Source organism: Toxorhynchites rutilus, chromosome 2 (assembly GCF_029784135.1).
Source record: "Toxorhynchites rutilus septentrionalis strain SRP chromosome 2, ASM2978413v1, whole genome shotgun sequence".
Taxonomy (NCBI): Eukaryota; Metazoa; Arthropoda; class Insecta; order Diptera; family Culicidae; genus Toxorhynchites; species Toxorhynchites rutilus.
In genome coordinates, this window is record NC_073745.1 from 245,701,372 (window position 1) to 245,721,064 (window position 19,693).

The following is a 19,693-nucleotide window of genomic DNA, read 5'->3' on the forward strand; positions in this document are numbered from 1 at the left end:
TATGGGCCTTACCGTTTACACTTCACGATGAAATCGAAATGAACGACACGCCATTAAGTTTCGTTTCACGAGTTAAAGAAAATGATGAGTTTTCAGGTGGAATTGAACCTTTTCAAATAGAAATTATGAATAAAAATTAACTTTTTCGTATCAAATTAGTGTTCAATGTGAACGAAAAACTTTGCTTTCTTCATTTGGTAAAATAATCTCGTAAAAAATTGTATCTGAGGATAATTTTATATTATAATGATAAGTTTTAGTGAGAATTTCGGAAAGTGTATAGAAAATAGCTTAGGGTAAGAAATACGTGCTTCAAGTAAATCAAAAACGCCAAGTAAAAATTTTCATTCAGATTTTAACAATTTAAAAGTGCCTTCGGGCCGGGTAGTTGTACTTGTTAAAAACCAATTTCGTATCCATATGTCGACTCCGTATCGTTGTCATCGCGGATACAGTTCATTTCGTTTTCACCGTGAAGTGTATACAGGAATAAGGTTTTATAACTGAACTTTGATATCGTTCAAAAACTAACAGTACTGAAATATTGATAAAATAATACATTTCCAAAATATAACATAGCGTTTATTCAGGTTTTTATTTGTTGGTATGTATGCTTTATTCAGGTTCCAACATGATTTATGCTGTACGGTTGGAAAATAATTGAATGTTCTGCTAGGCCACTGCTATTATGCTATGCTAGAATGCAAGAGAATCACAAAAATATGTAGGGTGGAAATTCCGATGCAATGTTTCCCTCTTCAGGAACTGAACACCGGACGTAATAGAAACGAAAACTTTCAAAGAATCCATAATAGAAATTTTCGCTAAAATGAAATGTGAATGCAACTATTATTCAATTTTGAATATATTTGGCAACACTGTGAAAATGTTGGAAATACCATTTCTGTATATTTATCTTTGTCAATTATTTTCCTCATCAACCAATCAGAAGCCGAGTTGCAAGTGGTCCGAGTTTGACAGAAGTGGTGGTCCGGAATAGGCCCCCTATTGTCATGTCTCGTCTCAGATATGATGCGGTGGTTACGGCTGGAGAAAGCATTTGCGGATCTGCGCAGCGGAAAAGGAGTTCCGTGAGAATGGAATAGACGCACACCCGGACACACGGGAGTTCAGCAGTTGAAGGTAGGTTTAGAGTTCCTGTGAACGTGAACATGATCAAACACTTTTTTGTTAATAATTCATCAGACCATATATAAAACGAGAGGAAAACATCTTCAAACGATAGGAATGAACATTTTCTAGTTGAAAAACATGTTTCAACATAATGTATATTGATAAAAGTGGATTAATTCAATATTTCACAACGATTCTGAATTTCCACCGTGGAATCGAGATGTTGGTGAACTCACCATAGTTCACCGACTTCTGAACGTGAACGTGAAAACAGTGGTGAATATAGACGTCAAAATATTTCCCCGTTCATGTTCACGTTCGAATGTCCCAAGGCATTCTGAAAATTATTTCACCGTGAACTGTAAAAGGATATGTTTATAATTTTCAAGTTTTCAATTAAAATTTTGATATGGATGCAATTTCATTCAATCGGACCTCTGCGCGAGTTGAAAAACTTCGTTGCTTCTGGTTGATTCGTGAACAACTGTATATTTTATCCGAATTATTTTATTGAAGATCGGTGTTTATTTACTTCATGTTTACTGCCGAACTTGTAATATGAACGTGAACGTAAACAAAATCATTCTTTTTTTTTTTATCCCATTTATTTATTTATTAGGCTCATTAGCATTTAGCTGTAACAGAGCCGGGTTTATTCGTGTACATGTACATATGTTTATGTTTCCATAAATTGTGAATTACACAGTAGTTAGTAGTAGCCATTTAGGCGTTAAGTTTTCTGTTCCATTACATTATGGTAAATTACACAGTAGTAGCCATTTCGGCGTAAGGGTATTCTTTCTGTTCTTCCATTGTTCAGCAGACCGGACAGCGGAGACAGTTGATATTGATCATTGTTGGGTTATTTATAGAACAGCAGCCCGATGTTTCTTGCAGAGCAGAGCATTTTGTATGGATGAATCGATCTAATTTCGACCGTGGATCGATCTCCATCGCTGATGATGTTTGCATGGACGTAGTTATTCTATAACAACACAAAGATGGTCAATTGAGGGCCCTGAGTTTGAACTCACGATCGATCGCTTGGTAAGCGAACGCGTAACCAAGTGGCTACGAAGACCCCCGTCCAAAAATCATTCTATTCACCACGATTTTTTTGAGTTGTTTGTTCGCAATGTAGTTCACCGTGAAATGATCGTACTAAATATTCCACCACCTGTCCAAGTTCACGTTCACGGGAACTCTAAACCAGGTTTGACCCAGGAATCGGGAGCATCTACGGGCGTGGTGGTGGACGTCCACTAACTCATCCGCCCGGAATTAAGCGAGATCCGGTCGGAGGATACGGCATCAGCGACCGGGAAGGAGATCAACGGATCGGCTCCGGTGAGTGAGGGGTGACCCTTCTTTTCAGATCTGTGTGTGAGTGTGCGTGTTAATGTGTGCCAAAGCGCCGAGAGCGCAGAATTAGGAATTAAAAAGAAAGTTGTTACACTCTCTTGACATTCTTCTTCAGTAAGGTTTGCCATTTCATAATGGAAAGATCTACGACCCAACAACGAATCGAGACCTTATACCTCCGGAAATTGAAATTCGGAGTCAATGGTTTCAACTTTAAGAGTGCTACGTCAAATTTATGGTCGTCATAATCGTCCTGCCAGATCAACAATAGAGCGCCTAGTGGAAAAATTGAATCCACAGGCACAGTACAAAATGTTCTCGTGCCAGTGAGACAAAGAAGTGCCCGTAGTGTCGAGAATATTGCTGCCGCTGGCGCATCAATTGAGGAAGACCCAAATCAGTCTCTCACACGTCGTTCTCAAGCGTTGGGCATCTCTGTGTCGTCTTTCTGGTGAATTTTGCGAAAGGATCTTGGCCTACATCCTAACAAGATAAAATTAACGCAATAACTGAAGCCACTCGACCACCAGAAACATCGTATATTCGTGAATTGTTTTGAGCAACAACTTGAAAATGATTCGGATTTTCATCGAAAAATCATCTTCAGTAATGGGGCTCATTTCTGGCTGAATGGCTTCGTCAATAAGCAAAAAATGCGTTATTGGTCAGACAGCAATCCACACGTACTACATGAGTCACCATTGCATCCCGAAAAAATACGGTTTGGTGCGGTTTATGATTCGGCGGTATATTATATTATGGTATATTTTTGGCCCGACTTGGACAATATGTGATACAACAGGACGGCGCCCCAAGCCACACAGCGAATTTAACAATCGGTTTATTGAAAACCAAGTTTGATGAGCGTGTTATCTCACGAAATGGCCAAGTCAATTGGCCGCATCGGTCGTGCGATTTGACGCCGTTAGACTATTTCCTGTGGGGCTATGTCAAGTCTATGGTCTATGCCAACAAACCAACGACGATTGATGAACTTCGTACGAATGTCGAACGTAAAATTGCAGCAGTATCGGCCGATTTATGCTTGAAAACCGTCGAAAATTGGGTTCAGCGTCTGGACTTCTGCAGGCGTGGCCGTAGTGTCCATGCAAAGCAAATGGATTTACACACATAATGGCATCAAATGAAGGATATCCATTCCCGTAAGCAACTGATGCATGCGTTGCGCGCATTCTTCACGCGCTCCTTACGCAAAGACTTGAGGTCCCTTGTAACTTCGGAACGGAGCATGGGGTAAACCTGGGACAAGAACTACAATAATGTAGTCATCATTGAAAATATTTTAAGTCAGTTTTTTTGGATTTTTTCAAGTTTCCATAGTGCACTACGAATCGTTCGTTCTGTGAGTCACTTAGGATTTTGTACTTCTGATACAATTTGCGGTTAGATACACCTCTAATTTACTCCAAACTTTAAAAAATCGGCTAAAAAAATGGGTGAACGTATCAACGTCACAGATGTTAAGGGAATACACTAGGCTAAACATTTTCCTGCAAACACTAGAACTTACTGCGATATTTGCAGAATTTCAGTGAATTTGGTAAGGCACTATAAAAGTCCTGTTTTTGGCACTTAAATCGATGCAAAAAAAATTGAATAATTTTTGACGTAGGACTACGTCTTTCATTTCTATACCGGGGTGTAAAATCAAAGTTTCGAAAACGAAAGCGTTACGCCGGAGACCGAGATTTTGAGCGTTAATAGCTCCTAAACAACTGAACGAAATGGTATGATAAACACTTCATTCGAAAGATAAAATGTCTACGCGTTATATACTTATTACTTTTTGATCCAAAAACTTGTTTCAATAGTCTTAAAATTGCTTTCAAAACAGGCTATTGAAATCACCAATCGGTATATAAGCGAGCGGCGCTCGGAAATCCATTCAGTTCTAATTGAACAGCGATTGGAGCATGTTGTCGCTGTTGCGATGAAGCTCTTTATTTATCATGAAAGCGCGGATGAACGGTGTCACCAAGAGCCTGTTTGTGCACCCTAGGCCAGAAGGGAATCTATCAGGAGGAGAGTGATGCCACAAACGGTTCCCTGGGAAGACATCGCTACCCACACATACACGCGCGGCTATTAACAGGTGGTTATCGAGTTGGCATTAACCACTGGTGGGCTTCCAGTATCGAGGAAAATGTGGAAATATCTAATCGTTACTGAAAATAATCTGCCAGTTCCATTGGGAATTTTCAAAATATATTCATGTGAAAGAGTTTAATTGAATGTTTTCTATCCATGTAACACTTTGACCAAATATATTTGGTTTTGTGGTTTTTCAATCAATCGCAATTACAAGGATAGCTTCAGAAGATTATTCTTCCCCATCAGTAGGATATTTCCGTATCCAATATTGTATGCGCCCGCAATCGATTATTGCTCAGTCGCCGAAAGTACCGAGCTCAGAGAGTTCATTCCCCTCTAGTTTGCCTTCCAAATTGCCATCGTAAACCACACCTTCTCTCGATTCAATCACACACAAAAAGCATACTTAAGCGATATTCTGGTGGTGAAACACATTCATTTTTCGTGAGGACATCGACAAGACAACATCGTTGCCTAACGTACTGGAGGAGGTGGACGGCGAAGGATCGACACATACACGCGCAGAACTCTTTCCGTTAGGATGCCATTCAGCATCGAGAAAGTTCCGGAAGGATCTAATCATTGCTGGAAAATAATCTGCCAGTTCCTTTGGGAATTTTCAAAATATATTCATGTGAAAGAGTTTAATTGAATGTTTTCTATCCATGTAACACTGTGACCAAATATTTTTCAATCAAGTACTATTAACAGGTGGTTATCGAGTTAGTATTAACCACTGGTGGGCTTCCAGTATCGAGGAAAATGTGGAAATATCTAATCGTTACTGAAAATAATCTGCCAGTTCCTTTGGGAATTTTCAAAATATATTCATGTGAAAGAGTTTAATTGAATGTTTTCTATCCATGTTACACTGTGACCAAATATGTTTCAATCAAGTGCTATTAACAGGTGGTTATCGAGTTGGCATTAACCACTGGTGGGCTTCCAGTATCGAGGAAAATGTGGAAATATCTAATCGTTACTGAAAATAATCTGCCAGTTCCTCTGGGAATTTTCAAAATATATTCATGTGAAAGAGTTTAATTGAATGTTTTCTATCCACGTAACACTGTGACCAAATATGTTTCAATCAAGTGCTATTAACAGGTGGTTATCGAGTTGGCATTAACCACTGGTGGGCTTCCAGTATCGAGGAAAATGTGGAAATATCTAATCGTTACTGAAAATAATCTGCCAGTTCCTTTGGGAATTTTCAAAATATATTCATGTGAAAGAGTTTAATTGAATGTTTTCTATCCATGTAACACTTTGACCAAATACATTTGGTTTTGTGGTTTTTCAATCAATCGCAATTACAAGGATAGCTTCAGAAGATTATTCTTCCCCATCAGTAGGATATTTCCGTATCCAATATTGTATGCGCCCGCAATCGATTATTGCTCAGTCGCCGAAAGTTCCGAGCTCAGAGAGTTCATTCTCCTCTAGTTTGCCTTCCAAATTGCCATCGTAAACCACACCTTCTCTCGATTCAATCACACACAAAAAGCATACTTAAGCGATATTCTGGTGGTGAGACACATTCATTTTTCGTGAGGACATCGACAAGACAACATCGTTGCCTAACGTGCTGGAGGAGGTGGACGGCGAAGGATCGACACATACACGCGCAGAACTCTTTCCGTTAGGATGCCATTCAGCATCGAGAAAGTTCCGGAAAGATCTATTCATTGCTGGAAAATAATCTGCCAGTTCCTTTGGGAATTTTCAAAACATATTCATGTGAAAGAGTTTAATTGAATGTTTTCTATCCATGTTACACTGTGACCAAATATGTTTCAATCAAGTGCTATTAACAGGTGGTTATCGAGTTGGCATTAACCACTGGTGGGCTTCCAGTATCGAGGAAAATGTGGAAATATCTAATCGTTACTGAAAATAATCTGCCAGTTCCTTTGGGAATTTTCAAAATATATTCATGTGAAAGAGTTTAATTGAATGTTTTCTATCCATGTTACACTGTGACCAAATACATTAGGTTTTGTGGTTTTTCAATCAATCGCAATCAACAGGATAGCTTCTGAAGATTATTCTTCCCCATCAGTAGGATATTTCCGTATCCAATATTGGATGCATAAAACCTTGTGCCTCCAACGTAACGCTTTCGTTTTCGAAGTTCTCCAAATATTCATTCATTCAGAATGAATTCAGATTCAACTTCATACAAATGATCTCTAAATCAACGATAGTCCTACGTCACCCTTGCGGTTATACCATAGATATAACCCACTTCCTGTTTTTTTTTCGTCAAAGTAAAAAATTATTCTTGTGCAGATTTTATTGGAGTTTTCCAAACTGCCTTTCGATTTGCGGTGCGATTGCGGATTGTTTATTGAACTATTCATCATCAAAAACGAAGGGGTAACTTTTCATTCAAACTGAAATATCTCTGTATGGGAAGGTCCCACAGGAACGTTCTTGGAACCATACAAAAGCTGGCTGATAAGGTTAATTGGATTTGCTGTTGAGTTGATTAGGAGAAAATTGTGTTAATCCAGAAAATCTTTAAAAAAATAAAAAAATCGATTTTTTATTTGTTCCCGGTATTGTCGCTCACCACACCTACACACACCAGGATAAAAACATGTAAAATATTGTAAAATATTCTAATATGTGAAAGTTGTAGCTTCAAAATGCGCTACATCCCATCGATATGCGTTGATTTTTCACGAAGTTACAGCATGTCAAAAATCACTTAAAACTTCCGACATCGCACTCTGTTGCGCAAGCAACTGAATAGAAAGCAAATTTTCCGATTTTATAACACCCTTTATTTTCAGGATGTTATTAAATTCTTGTTAAAGGAAATAGAGTACAATTCATATTTAAGTTTAATATTGTAGTGCATGTATTCTTAATGTAATATAATCATGTAAATATTGTAACGATATATGTTTTTATATGTGGTACAAATCATGTTTGTGTTGCAAATTTATGTGTACTTACGTTTAGTGTTTGCTTTCAATCTGTAGTAATTCTATCCGTAGTTGCACAAATAATTTGTAATTTTAGCGTGGCAATCGTAATCTGTGATGGGACGTTGTTTAGGGTTAGGTGTTGTAAGTGTTCTCAAACTTCTCTGTTTACCTGTATTCTGTATCGTATGTGACGGAATCAAAAAGGGCTAATCTCTGGGCACTGGCCAATAGAGTATTTTTACTACTTTTAAATATATAACTTTGTAATTTATACGTAACTTTGTGATTGTATTGTTCACGTTAACTTTCGCTCACTTTTCATCTATTCTGCTTTACCTTTTGTGCGGGTGACAGTTCGTCAACCAGGGCTGGGTTCGGGTGGTTTGGCGAATCAAGGTGAAGTCTTGGCAGGTTCGTCACTCACTGAAGGGGTGTGACACACTCTGTTCCTCCAATTTATTTTGTCGAGTGTACTTCAAAAGTTATAGATAAATACAAGTATTTTTAACGAAGCTAATCGAAAAATTTATACCTTTCTTTTATTATAATCTTTCCCTTCTTAAACAACCAACAAGATGTACTTAATTCAACAGAAGCTTCGCTGTTTAGAGGGATGGAATATAAAATAAATCTCGTTCAATTCACACAACTCACTTGTTCGAGGAAAAGTAATCTACAACACTTTCTTCTTCAAGTGGCGTGGCGAAACTGACATCGTCGCCAACCGTTCTATCAAACAAACAAACCCACGAAACTATTTCTTATCTAATTGAACAACACTTTCCTTCCATAATCCTACCTCCACAATCTCAATACTTCTGGTTCCCACGCGTAACAGAGTATGGAAGATATTTTAATTGCTTTTTCTGTGCAGGTTTCAAGCAAGACATTTTAAAAACAAAAATAAGCAACAACGTGTTTATTGAATGGATGCGAAGTTAAATGAAAAGTAATTGATATATTATGTATTTTTGTGTTTGTAACACTATATTTCCAGCTAAACTATTATTATAGAATGTATAACTTATTATCCGAATGTAAGATTATGCTCGATAGACGACGCAGTGTTTCTAAAATGTCACTGAAATCGTTCAGTACCGGCACGGTTTGCAATCATAAACGATTTACTTTAGGAGGGACCATTTTAATTGTTCTCTAGCGGATTGTAGAACCTGGAAGAAAAGAAAGAAATAATAAACAAAGTTTGTGCTGGTAAATCATCCATAGTTTTAATGCCATTTCTTACAAGAACGTGTGCACTATCAGTGTCATGCAGTTTCCTAACAATCTAACAAATACTGTGATATGTGAGTATGATTTTTTTTTGTAGGAATTGCAGATTCTGATCACCAAAACAGTCCATGGATAGCGTTAGTTACCTGTGCAACGGTTTGCTCACCAATCGGTATATCGTCGTTCCGTAAGTCGACTCTTTTCACCACCGATGATGGATCTGCGTCTAGGATAATTCTACGAGGAAGATGATGCTCAATCAGTGGAAATCCTTTGCTCAACTCAACTAATACTAATCATACGGGTTCGATGCGGTACTTACCCACCGTCACAAATCTCGTCGAAGGCAAGCATTACAATATCTAAGTTTTCCAGCACCGCCCTTTTCTCCACGTTCTTCTTCAGAATCATTGTCACCGTATCGAAGAGGCAATTCAGCACCGAGAGCAGAATCAGCTCATTTTCGTGGGTGCTGCCCATCACGTAGAAAAACAGATCGACATTGCTTTTGTACACACAGGTGAGTCCATCTAGCATTATAATTTCCGCATTGGCCCGATGCGTCTTGTTGAATAAATTTTTCTCGTATGCCTTCTGTTCTTTCACTGTAGGGAATACGCTTTTATCGTAATATTTAGCCAATATTCGGTTGCCGTCATTGTCCAAAATGCACATTCCCTTGATTGTGTATAGCGTTGGTTCCTACAATGAAGTGTTATGCAGCCAAAGCAGTAATAATTGAACCTGTTGTATTTGTTACCATGAGCGAATCCATTCTGTGGAGTTTGTTATAATAAAATTGTGATAAGTTTGAGGAAAACAATTCGATTATCTTTCGGTTTCAGCTACTTTGTCCCTTTGACGTGGATGTTCCATTTGACAACTTCAGCGGGAGTAAAATAAACAAACCGCAAATTGACATGTTGGTGGCGCTAGTAGCCGCTATAAAAATCTGCTGACGTAGTACAGGAAAATCTGTTTTTGTGCGATTTTTTTGTTCTTGTGCGATTTTTTACGTAGAACTACGTCTTTCAGGTAGGGTACCAAATCAGAAAACAGGTCACGTTTTTATGAATTAAAGTTGACGTTAGTTACTATTCTCACTGTGAACGAATTCTCATGATTTACATACCAATCGAATTGAAAGTTCTCTAAGGTTTGTTTGATATGCTATACATTACAATTCGCTAATATCTAAACAGCGCTGTTCAATCGTAAATGTAATATATTAATATATTATATATCTTATATGTAAATCTACAGCCTGGTAGCGATATCCATATTATTCTCTATCAATTTACCAGGCCAGGCCTACCAGTTTTTACTACTAAAGTAGTAACAATAAAAAAAAACTAAAAAGTTATTCAAAAAATTTCGATGCATTCTATAATAATATTCAAAGTAGTAAACAGGTGGATTGCATAATATAATTGCGTAGTTCTAGGTCGAAATTGCGGTCGTGTCGTAGATACAACCCCTTACATTTTTTTTGTGCGGTACATGAAAAGAAGCATATTTGACGAAGTTATAGTCCTTTTTTTTCGACGGTTTATGTGCACATCTCCACATTGAAAGTCGCCACCAGACGTCGACACTGTACCGCTCTCATCGACAATGTCCAATTACAGGTCAAAATCACCTCCAATGCAACACTGAGTGGTACCTCGGCATGTCGCATTAAATGTAAATTACTGTAGTTCACAAAACCCTGTACAATTGTATTGTTTTGTGTACAAAAATACTATATTTTTAAGATTGTTGCAGAGGGTTTTGCACCTTATAGTATACTTTTAAGAGTCTTGATCCACACAGTTTGAGATTTTGACAGTTCTCGCAAGTAAAGGTGGGACCAGATTGCGGCGTTGTGCGTCGTTTCTCGAATGCTGTCATTTCTTGCGTTTTTTACTAAAACATTCGCTTGACGCAATCGGTTGATTTGTAATCATTATTAACCAGCTTTCATTTGGTTTCAAGAACGTTCATGTAGGATTTTTCCATACAGTGATATTTCTGTTTAAATGAAAAATTTATCGTTCGTCTTTGATGATGAATAATTCCATAAATAATGATCGCACTGTTTGTCTGTGGGTCATTTGACTTTTCTTACAGTTTTTGACAGCAAAAAATTGATTTGAAATGTGTACAAACACAAATTTTGTTTGCCTCTAAACTAATAGAACTAATAGAATATTCCTTGTACAGATGAAAAATGACTTTTTTCAAAACTTCATTCAACCGATTTAGATAACCGACATATCAAATTGAAACCAATGAGCTATTAAAAATATTGAACTTGCAAAAAAATGGATTTTATTTTCACACTTATTGATTGTAGTCGTTTTTTATTGTTTCCATGGCTTTGAGCCATGAAAACAATAAAAAAGAGCTAGAGAGCGCTATACTTTTTTATATTTTTTCTTAAAAGCTGAGGATTTTTGCATAACATATCTCGATGATCGATTGATGAAAAACTTAGGTTAAATTTGTGTCAACATAATTTAAGACAGTTCTCATTTCCGAACAGGAAAACTTTGGAAGGGATCTCAGTATATATTTTACGGATAGCTTTTATTCTTATAAAGTAAAAAGTACAGAAATCAGAATCATTTCAGAAAAATCAGGCAAAATTGTGTTTGTCATGGTATCAGGGAACATTCCGAAAAGTAAGGGAAATCCTGAAAAATCAGGAAATTTTGCATCTCTGGGTAGGTCTGTGATGAAGCCGCAAGGTTGAGGTAAGTTGACTTGGTAATTATTTGTTTGAAGTTGTATTTAAATTAATTCACAATGATTGAATACTTTGAATGATTTCTGAAGTCCAAGCAAGTGCAAGCATGGAGCTTCTTTCGTTAATACTCTGCGGATGCATTCTCAGCTGAAAAAAATTGCACGTCCGTCCGGCGGGCAAAATAATTTCACTGCGCTGTGTCGATTTGACAAATCTGAAGAATGTAAAGCAATGGAAAATATAAAAATAATAATATGAATATAAAATCCCGTGAATTATTCCATCCCTCCTGATCGAACTAATGATTCAGCTGTAATAGATCAGCATATCTTGTCGCTTCGCAGGATCACACAACAAATGGAATTAAGTGACAACATAGTCTTGCTCGGAGATTTTAATTGGACTCAGTTCAGAACTCGCTTACAACACGGTAGTCATTGAAGCACCCGATCCTCTGGTGGAATTATGTCGACATCATCCCCCACTTCTGATATCTATATCTATTTCGCCACCGCTCGTCTTCGCCAATACTGCTGAATCAACTTATTACAATTATCGAAAAGCTGATTACTCGTCAATGAACCGTTTTTTTCTTGGTATCAACTGGAATGATATTTTGGAGAACCATAATATAGACAACGCCACGTCATCAATGTCCATTGTTTTATTTTAGGCGATTGAGCAGTTTGTTCCCAAGAAGAAGGCTAAGATGTCGCTCAACCCTCCGTGGACAAATGCTAATCTCGAACGCTTGAAATCACTGAAAAGATCATACCTTCGAAAATTTGCTAAGTGTCGCAATGACTATTGAAGAAGTCAGTATTCTTTTGTGAACAATACCTACAAACGCCTGGACAAAGTTTTACACGACGACTCTCTAAATCGCATTCAAACGAATCTGCCTGCTCACCCAAGTGGGTTCTGGAAATACGTCGATAAACAAAGGAAAGAGTTTGTACCGTGTACCGTGATGACACGTAACGATACTGATGCTTTCACCAGAGAAAGTGTTTATGTCAGTGAAAGTCTTGATAGTGATCAAGTCTCCGCAACCGTTAAAAATGTACCCAGCCTGTCATCGGTCGGAGCCTGCCCTGCGATTAATCGTAATGTTGTACAAGATGCCTGCTCTAGATTTAAGAAATCTACGAATGCTGAACCCGACAGCATTCCATCTATCGTTCCAGTAGCCTCTCGCTACCTTTGAGTATTTTGTTCCGCCGCTCCATCCTGAGTGGGACTTTTCCGACTGCTTGGGAAAATTCTTTTGTTCTCCCAGTCTTCAAAAAAGCCTCTAGGAAGGATGTAACGAATTATAGAGGAATCGCGTGCCTTTGTGCCATCTCAAAGCTATTCGAAATCATCGTATTGGATTTTATCACCCATGCATGCAACAATTACATCGTCGAGGAACAACATGGTTTCGTGTCTAAACGGTCGACTTCCGCGAATCTTCTACTGTACACATCATACATCGCTCGTTCACTTGAGCTGCGACAGCAAATCGATGCGGTATATACCGATTTCTCCGCAGCATTCGACAAAATCATCCACAACATCGCTGTAGCTTATGACCCTTAATAAAATATATATTTTGGATAAAAAAAATCGCTGTAGCTAAGTTTCAACGTTTTGGTTTTAATGGTCTCTACGTCCCCTACGGTCTTATCTCACTGATCGTATTATGTCGGTGAAAATTGGAGTGCGCAATGTGAATGGTGCGCAACGAATAGAATGGTTTTAAATTCATCCAAATGTTCGGTTATTTCGTTTTCTCGAAAGCGCACATTAATCAGCTTTGAATATTGACAGCACGGTGAAATTTTGGGACGTGTGGACATTATCAAAGACCTTGGAGTTATGTTAGACTCTAAACTAGAGATGGGCGAGCCGCTCACGAGCCGCTCATTTGAGACGGTTCGTCAGAAAGAGCGTACGATCCTCGGTTCTTTAAAAATGAGCCGCGGCTCTCAAATGAACCACGGTGTGGGAAATATGATGAATCTGTTTAAATTCTATGATTTTCAATAATTAGGTTCGACAATTTCATTTCAAATTTCTTTCGGTTTTCTTTTGGGATGATTAAAGGTATGGATGAAATAACATTACAAAATATATAAATATAAATGACAGTGTAGAGAAATGCAAAATCTTATGCGATTCAAGACGGGTCTATGGTACTGGATATACTTCTAGGCGCCTTGATGCGATTGACAAACATAAGTTGTCGCGTGTGCTGGCATGCAATAGAGTGATGCATGCAAAAGAGAGAAAGAATCCGACAGGAGTTGCAAACAAAAGAGAGAGCAAATTTGAATGCGTTCCGCGAAGGATGTTGATCTCTCGCATCATTCAGTATTCTATCTTCGGTGCAGTAACATGTGAAGCAAGGAAAAAATATTGGCAAACGAGGAATACGACACACGGTTCTTTCAAGAGCCGTTCATTTGAGAACTACGGTTCAAAAAAGAAATGTGGTTCATAAAAGAACCGCGTTTCTTTTAAGAGCCGGCTTATTGGTAAAGAACCGTAGATCGTACGCTCGTTCTGGCGAATCGTGGCCTGCGGCAGTGCGGAAGAAATATATGTTTCCCATGCTGCTTTTTAAGCGGTTTTATTAAGCTGTTTGTACGGTTGTAAATTTTGGCGGATTACTTATTTACTCGAAACCCCATAAATATGGGTATCAAATGAAAGGACTTGACTAGTGGGACACAGTTTTTATGTAAAATGGAAATCCAAGATGACGGCGGTTACAAAATGGCAAACAAACAAATTTCGTCAAAACCTCATCAATATAGGTATCAAATGAAAGGGCTTGACTAGTAGAACACAGCTATTTATGAAAAATGCAAATCCAAAATGGCGAAAAATGTATTTTTATCAAAACCCAATCAATATGGGTATGTAATGAAAGGACTTTACTAGTCGGACACAGTTATTTATGTAAAATGGAAATCCAAGATAGCTGCCGTTTTAAAATGACAGACTACATATTTTGTCGAAGCCCCATCAATATAGGTATCAAATGAAAGGGCTTGACTAGTAGAACACAGCTATTTATGAAAAATGCAAATCCAAAATGGCGAAAAATGTATTTTTATCAAAACCCAATCAATATGGGTATTTAATGAAAGGACTTTACTAGTCGGACACAGTTATTTATGTAAAATGGAAATCCAAGATAGCTGCCGTTATAAAATGACAGACTACATATTTTGTCGAAGCCCCATCAGTATAGGTATCAAATGAAAGGGCTTGACTAGTAGAACACAGTTATTTATAAAAAATGCAAATCCAAAATGGCGACCGTTACAAAATGGCAGACTACATTTCTTCTGAAAACCCCATCATATGAGTATCAGATGAAAGGGCTCGACTAGTAGGGCACAGTTATTTATGATAAATCCAACTCCAAAATGGCCAATTACTTCTTTCATGCAACTCCCGCATATGGGTATCAAATGAAATAATTTTATTAATATAATACAGTTAATCATGAAAACATTCCATTCCAAACATTTTAAAAATTTTTGTTATGTAAAGCGAGGAGAAAACTGTATCGTTATCGAAAACTGCTATACTCTCCCGACTGATAATTCGACATGATCAACATTATATGGATCAAGATCAATCAGTTCTAGTGATTATAAAAAAGCTCTGTAATGAATTGATTTCGGAGCTGGTAATGTTTTTTTACAAATCTTGAGTCAGACGAATTGGTAGCCTAGCCAATACTGCTAGATCCTCGCTTCAAGCAGCAAGGTTTTAGGAATAACAGAAAGTACAACTATGCACACTAGTCGCTGATAAGGACGCTAAAATGACATCCATATAATACACGCCTACGAATCTACTTCGGATCGTTGGTGGTGAAGCGCGGTCATCTGTATGGGAGGAGTTTGATGCATTGGTTGGCAATCTTCGATCCTCACATGATCCAAAAGCTGTTGCAATATCTATTGTAGATAAATATTTAGCGAAACCACATATCAGCAAATGTTTTGCGACCCTTAGTTTTGGTGGAATGAAAAGAAATCTATCCCTCCGCGGCTCTACCATTTTTTCAATATTATGTAATCCGGCGACTGAGAGAGAGAGAGAGATTTTTTCAGAAAGCAGAACAAGTTTGCAGTTAAAGATATAGTAGACTTTTGATCTTTTGATAAGATAATGTTTATAAATAAAAAAATAAAGAAGATTATTGTAATGGAAATATATCAGAGAAAACCTTCAGTAAAGTAATATTTTTACCATTCTCTGCACTGATTATTGTTTTAAACTTTATTTTTTATGTCTTCCATTCTTTACATATCCGGATAAACCATTTTTTGAAAAGAGCCGTCGAGCCGCTCAAATGAGCCGGCTCTTTTCATTGAGCGCACGGCTCTGAGCCGCTCACTGAAATGAACCGTTTTGCCCATCTTTACTCTAAACTAACCTTTTGTGATCATATAGCTTACATTATTTCTGAAGCATCCAAAGTCCTCGGCTTTATTTTCCGTGTCACGAATTCACAGATGTACATTGCATCAAGGCCCTATATTGTGCATTGGTTCGATCCATTCTAGAATATGCTTGTGTTGTTCGATTTTCCTTGCGTAATCTTCCATGGAATGACCCATTGAATCTGCCCAGCTACGAGGATCGCTGTAGTCTCATAGAATTGGATTCATTGGGCTCTCGAAGGAATGTTGCCAAAGCGCTTTTTGTATCTGATATTATTTTATCAAATATCGATTGCCCCGAATTGCTATACTTAATAAATTTTGATATTGGTCGTCGCAATTTGCGTACCGTAACTACTTGTACCTTCCACCATCTCGAGCAAATTACGGCTACAATGAACCCGTAACCAGTATGTGTGGTGTGTACAATCTTTGTTGTTCGTGTTTTGATTATCACCTTTCCCGTTCGTTCCTCAAAGCGCTCTATTATTATGGGCTTTCGAAAATTTCAGCGAGGGAAGTAGGTACTATAGATTGCCATTCCTCTGACTGCGGTGAAGTTGACTAACCTTCGGCCGTTCTTATTTGTGGTAGAGTAAACTTTTTCTTTATCAATAACGGGTCAAAAAATCATAGTAGATGTAGCACTTGAAAGAAGTGCCCTCTGTCGGGTCTCCAGCCGAGAACTTCCGTATGCCAGACTGTTGTTGTCAGCGCACTTCTTGAACGGTGCAACCTTTACATTCACCTTCCGTAGCTCTTTCGTCAGAATGTCCACGTGTGCTGACTCGAGTCGAGTCCTCACGTTCCAAGTACCGAGTTTCGACATGCTTCCTCACTAGGGCTGCTGTATGCCTAGTCTTGCGACGGAGCTGCTGTCTTAGATGTAGCTGGTGGGATAACGCATTTCATAGGTGCGCAGTCCCTGATAAGGAGAACAGACGCGTGCAGTTCCCCAGCTCAGTCTCAGTCTGAATACTGAATGAACTTATGGCATTATACTGTCATCCAGTTTATCGTTGCATGGTTATGAAGTTAGAGCTATTTGACGCTAATGTTTTTTTTTGGTTTTTATTCATATCTACATATAGAATCAAAATAAAAAAATGGTAATATATGTAACCTTGAATAAGCAATAAATACTGTTATGATAAATCTTAAATAGAGGAATGCCTGATGATGACTTCAACATGAATAATAATTAACAGGACGAAACATTTGACTATTCACTCACAGATGCGACTGTCATTAAAAAAAATATGTTTATTCGTCGGAATCATAATGGTAATAATAATCATACAGAGATCCAGATACATCCTCGAAATCTTCAAAGGGAAAGTCCTTCACTCTAACTTCATATGATTCCAAAGGGTAGGCTTTGGGTTTGGTGTTACCCTTTGACTTAACACCCCATTTCGGTCGTCGATGCGATACACGAATGCGGGGAGGACAACGGTCCCTGCGAATGCACTTTCCTCTGTGTAGCACGTGCCCCTCCGTGCAGACATAGATAAACTCTGCGATGCACATCTCGGTAGCACATTGAGCCTTGCCACAATCATCCTCGCACGTCGGTACACAACACGGTCTGCACCTGCTCAGTTTTCGACGTCGTCCGCAACCTTCTGTAGTGCTCGTTATGGGCGTTGTATCGGCTAGAGTCGTCACCGTAGTAGCGGGCTGGGTTGGTGTGTATTCTGGTGTATTTGCAGTGGAAGTCGTAACGAATGTTGTTGTGGATATTGTTGATGATGTTGTTGTTGGTACTGCTGTTGTTGTTGTTGTTTGTGCCGTTGTTGTGACTTCAATTGTAGTTGGTGTAGTTAATGGTGGCTCAGTTGTTGATGGTGTTGCAACTGTTGTTGTTGTGGTTCTTGGTAAGGTTGTTGTTACTGTTGTTTGGATTGGCGTTGTGACTTTAGTTGAGGTAGATGTAGTTATGGGGAGCTCTGTTGTTGTTGATGCTGTTGTTGTTTGAATAGGTGACGTTGAGACTGTAGTAGTTGTTGTCAGTTCGGTTGTTGATGCTGTCGTTTCTGTTGTTCTAAAGGTTGCTGTTGTTGTCACTTCAATAGTTGTTGTTGATAAAAATTGTGATGAGCTGGTAGTGGTTTCACAAGGTAACTCAGTAGTTGTTGTGCTGGTCACTGGGTAAGGTTTTGATGAAAAAGAACACGGTCTCTTTCCATGTAAAGGATGTTCACAGAACAAATCATAACCTGGAATACTATTCGTTCGGGAATGTTCTTGATGTTGACAAGAATCTGGATATCGGCACTTTTGATAATTGTCTCCATCATCCGCAGGATATATCCATGGTACATCAACATCGACTTTTATCGAGGGATATATCTGCGGAGAATCGATTATGTTTACTACAGGTGGATCATTTGGTTGATATTCAAATAATAAAGGTCTCTCTAAACTCGTTATTGGTTCATAACCTTGTGCATCCTGATGGTATGGAATAACGTACTGTATCTGATCTATGTTTTGGAATGGATCTGTTGATAGTGTTGCAGACTTCTTATCATAAATCTTAGGTGCTCTCAAATAAACCGATCGAGTCTTATGTAACGGTTTAACTTTTAAATTCGATACTTCAATGTTGGGCATAATAGTGGTAGCGATCCGGCTTAATCTATATTGATCTATCAGACAGAAGAGCATGTTGTATGTGATGATAACTTTTTACAAATCGAAAACTCACCTCCAGAAATGGTCCGGTTTCTCGGACAGAATATTTTTTTGATGCACTTGCTATTGTGTCGAACATAGCCAGGCTCACACACGCAAGTGGGTCGATACACGTATGTTCTCGATGCCATGGCTTTTGAACAATCGTTAGTACATGTTGGCTCACAGCTGAGAGCGGTTGGACTGAGTAACTCGTTCTTTCCACATTTTGCTATCGAAGCGGAAGGTATATTCACTACATTTTTCAAAGCGCTATTGGAAGATACTTACGATGTTGACCAGCCTCGGTCAACACAAATATTACACTATACAGTAAGGTTGCAATCAACGAATGTCGCTCGAACGACATTTTACCGAAAGGCTATGGAAGCGCACTGCGCGCGGATCGAGTTTTATATATCGCAGAATAATTTCGGTGGTGATAGTACTGGTTGGCCCTCGTGAATCGCACGTACTAAAGTTTCCCATTCCATTCAAGCGGGATAAGGGTACAGTGAATGTTCCAGCCGCTTATAAATGTGCACAAATTTATTAGTTTTATCGTTATTATGATACTGCCTACACGTGCTTTGGCAAAAAGTGTAAACGCGATCAGTGTTGTTATTTTGATTGTCGGTTCAATGTTCGTAGGCTATTTGCTACTGAAGTGGAACACACAAAGTAAATAAGTGCGAACTTCTACTGCTCCAGTTGCATCAGTCGGGATAGATGGCAGCTGATACAAGTTCCCTAATAACGTTAATCCAAAATTCCATATAGTTAATTGTATTCTTATATAGTTATTTAATGTTTATTTCCCATGTTCAGTAGCATTTGTGCTTCCCGCTACCGTTGGCTTGAGAGCGATATTAGATCAGTACTGTACTGCCGTAATCTGGCAAAGTGACGCAAACGCCAAAATTGACATTTTTTTTTGTTATAGATGTTGTTAAGTTTTACAGAAATGCGAAAAAATGACTCTGTAAAAGCTTAAGAACGGAAAAACGGACTGTGATGAGAGGTTATTCAGAGCTCAATTTTTTTGCTACCCGAAACGTTCGCAT

General features: G+C 38.4%; 3 protein-coding genes across 6 annotated transcripts in view; all 3 read right to left on the bottom strand.

Annotated features, from left to right (window-relative positions):
• Nucleotides 1–8,374, bottom strand: part of LOC129770619 (guanine nucleotide-binding protein G(f) subunit alpha) — a 36,122-nt gene extending 27,748 nt beyond the window's left edge. The window contains exons 1-3 of one of the 3 annotated variants that reach the window (XM_055773570.1): nucleotides 8,077–8,374; nucleotides 7,714–8,017; nucleotides 7,573–7,653 (exon numbers count right to left, since the gene is read on the bottom strand). The gene's annotated coding sequence lies outside the window, so the exon portion shown is untranslated. Of the gene's footprint in view, nucleotides 1–7,572; nucleotides 7,654–7,713 lie in introns of all 3 variants that reach the window. The other 2 variants (XM_055773569.1, XM_055773571.1) reach the window with 2 other exon arrangements.
• A 129-nt stretch (nucleotides 8,375–8,503) lies between these two features.
• On the bottom strand, nucleotides 8,504–9,665 carry LOC129770621 (coatomer subunit zeta-1). Of its 2 annotated transcripts, none has more exons than XR_008742152.1 (4): nucleotides 9,538–9,665; nucleotides 9,100–9,479; nucleotides 8,791–9,014; nucleotides 8,504–8,716 (listed from the first exon to the last, which is right to left on the bottom strand). XR_008742152.1 is itself a non-coding variant. In XM_055773573.1 (4 exons), the coding sequence occupies exons 1-4, from the start codon at nucleotides 9,550–9,552 to the stop codon at nucleotides 8,669–8,671; spliced, it is 534 nt and encodes a 177-aa protein (XP_055629548.1). In that variant the 5' UTR covers nucleotides 9,553–9,665; the 3' UTR covers nucleotides 8,504–8,668. The 2 variants fall into 2 exon arrangements, 1 of the variants encoding a protein (XP_055629548.1); XM_055773573.1 differs by having other exon boundaries at nucleotides 8,924–9,014.
• Nucleotides 9,666–17,081: 7,416 nt separating this feature from the next.
• On the bottom strand, nucleotides 17,082–19,110 carry LOC129768769 (uncharacterized). The gene is made up of 3 exons (XM_055770634.1): nucleotides 18,921–19,110; nucleotides 18,664–18,861; nucleotides 17,082–18,604 (listed from the first exon to the last, which is right to left on the bottom strand). Exons 1-3 carry the CDS (start codon nucleotides 18,997–18,999, stop codon nucleotides 17,217–17,219), a joined length of 1,665 nt encoding a protein of 554 aa, XP_055626609.1. The 5' UTR covers nucleotides 19,000–19,110; the 3' UTR covers nucleotides 17,082–17,216.
• Nucleotides 19,111–19,693: the final 583 nt, after the last annotated feature.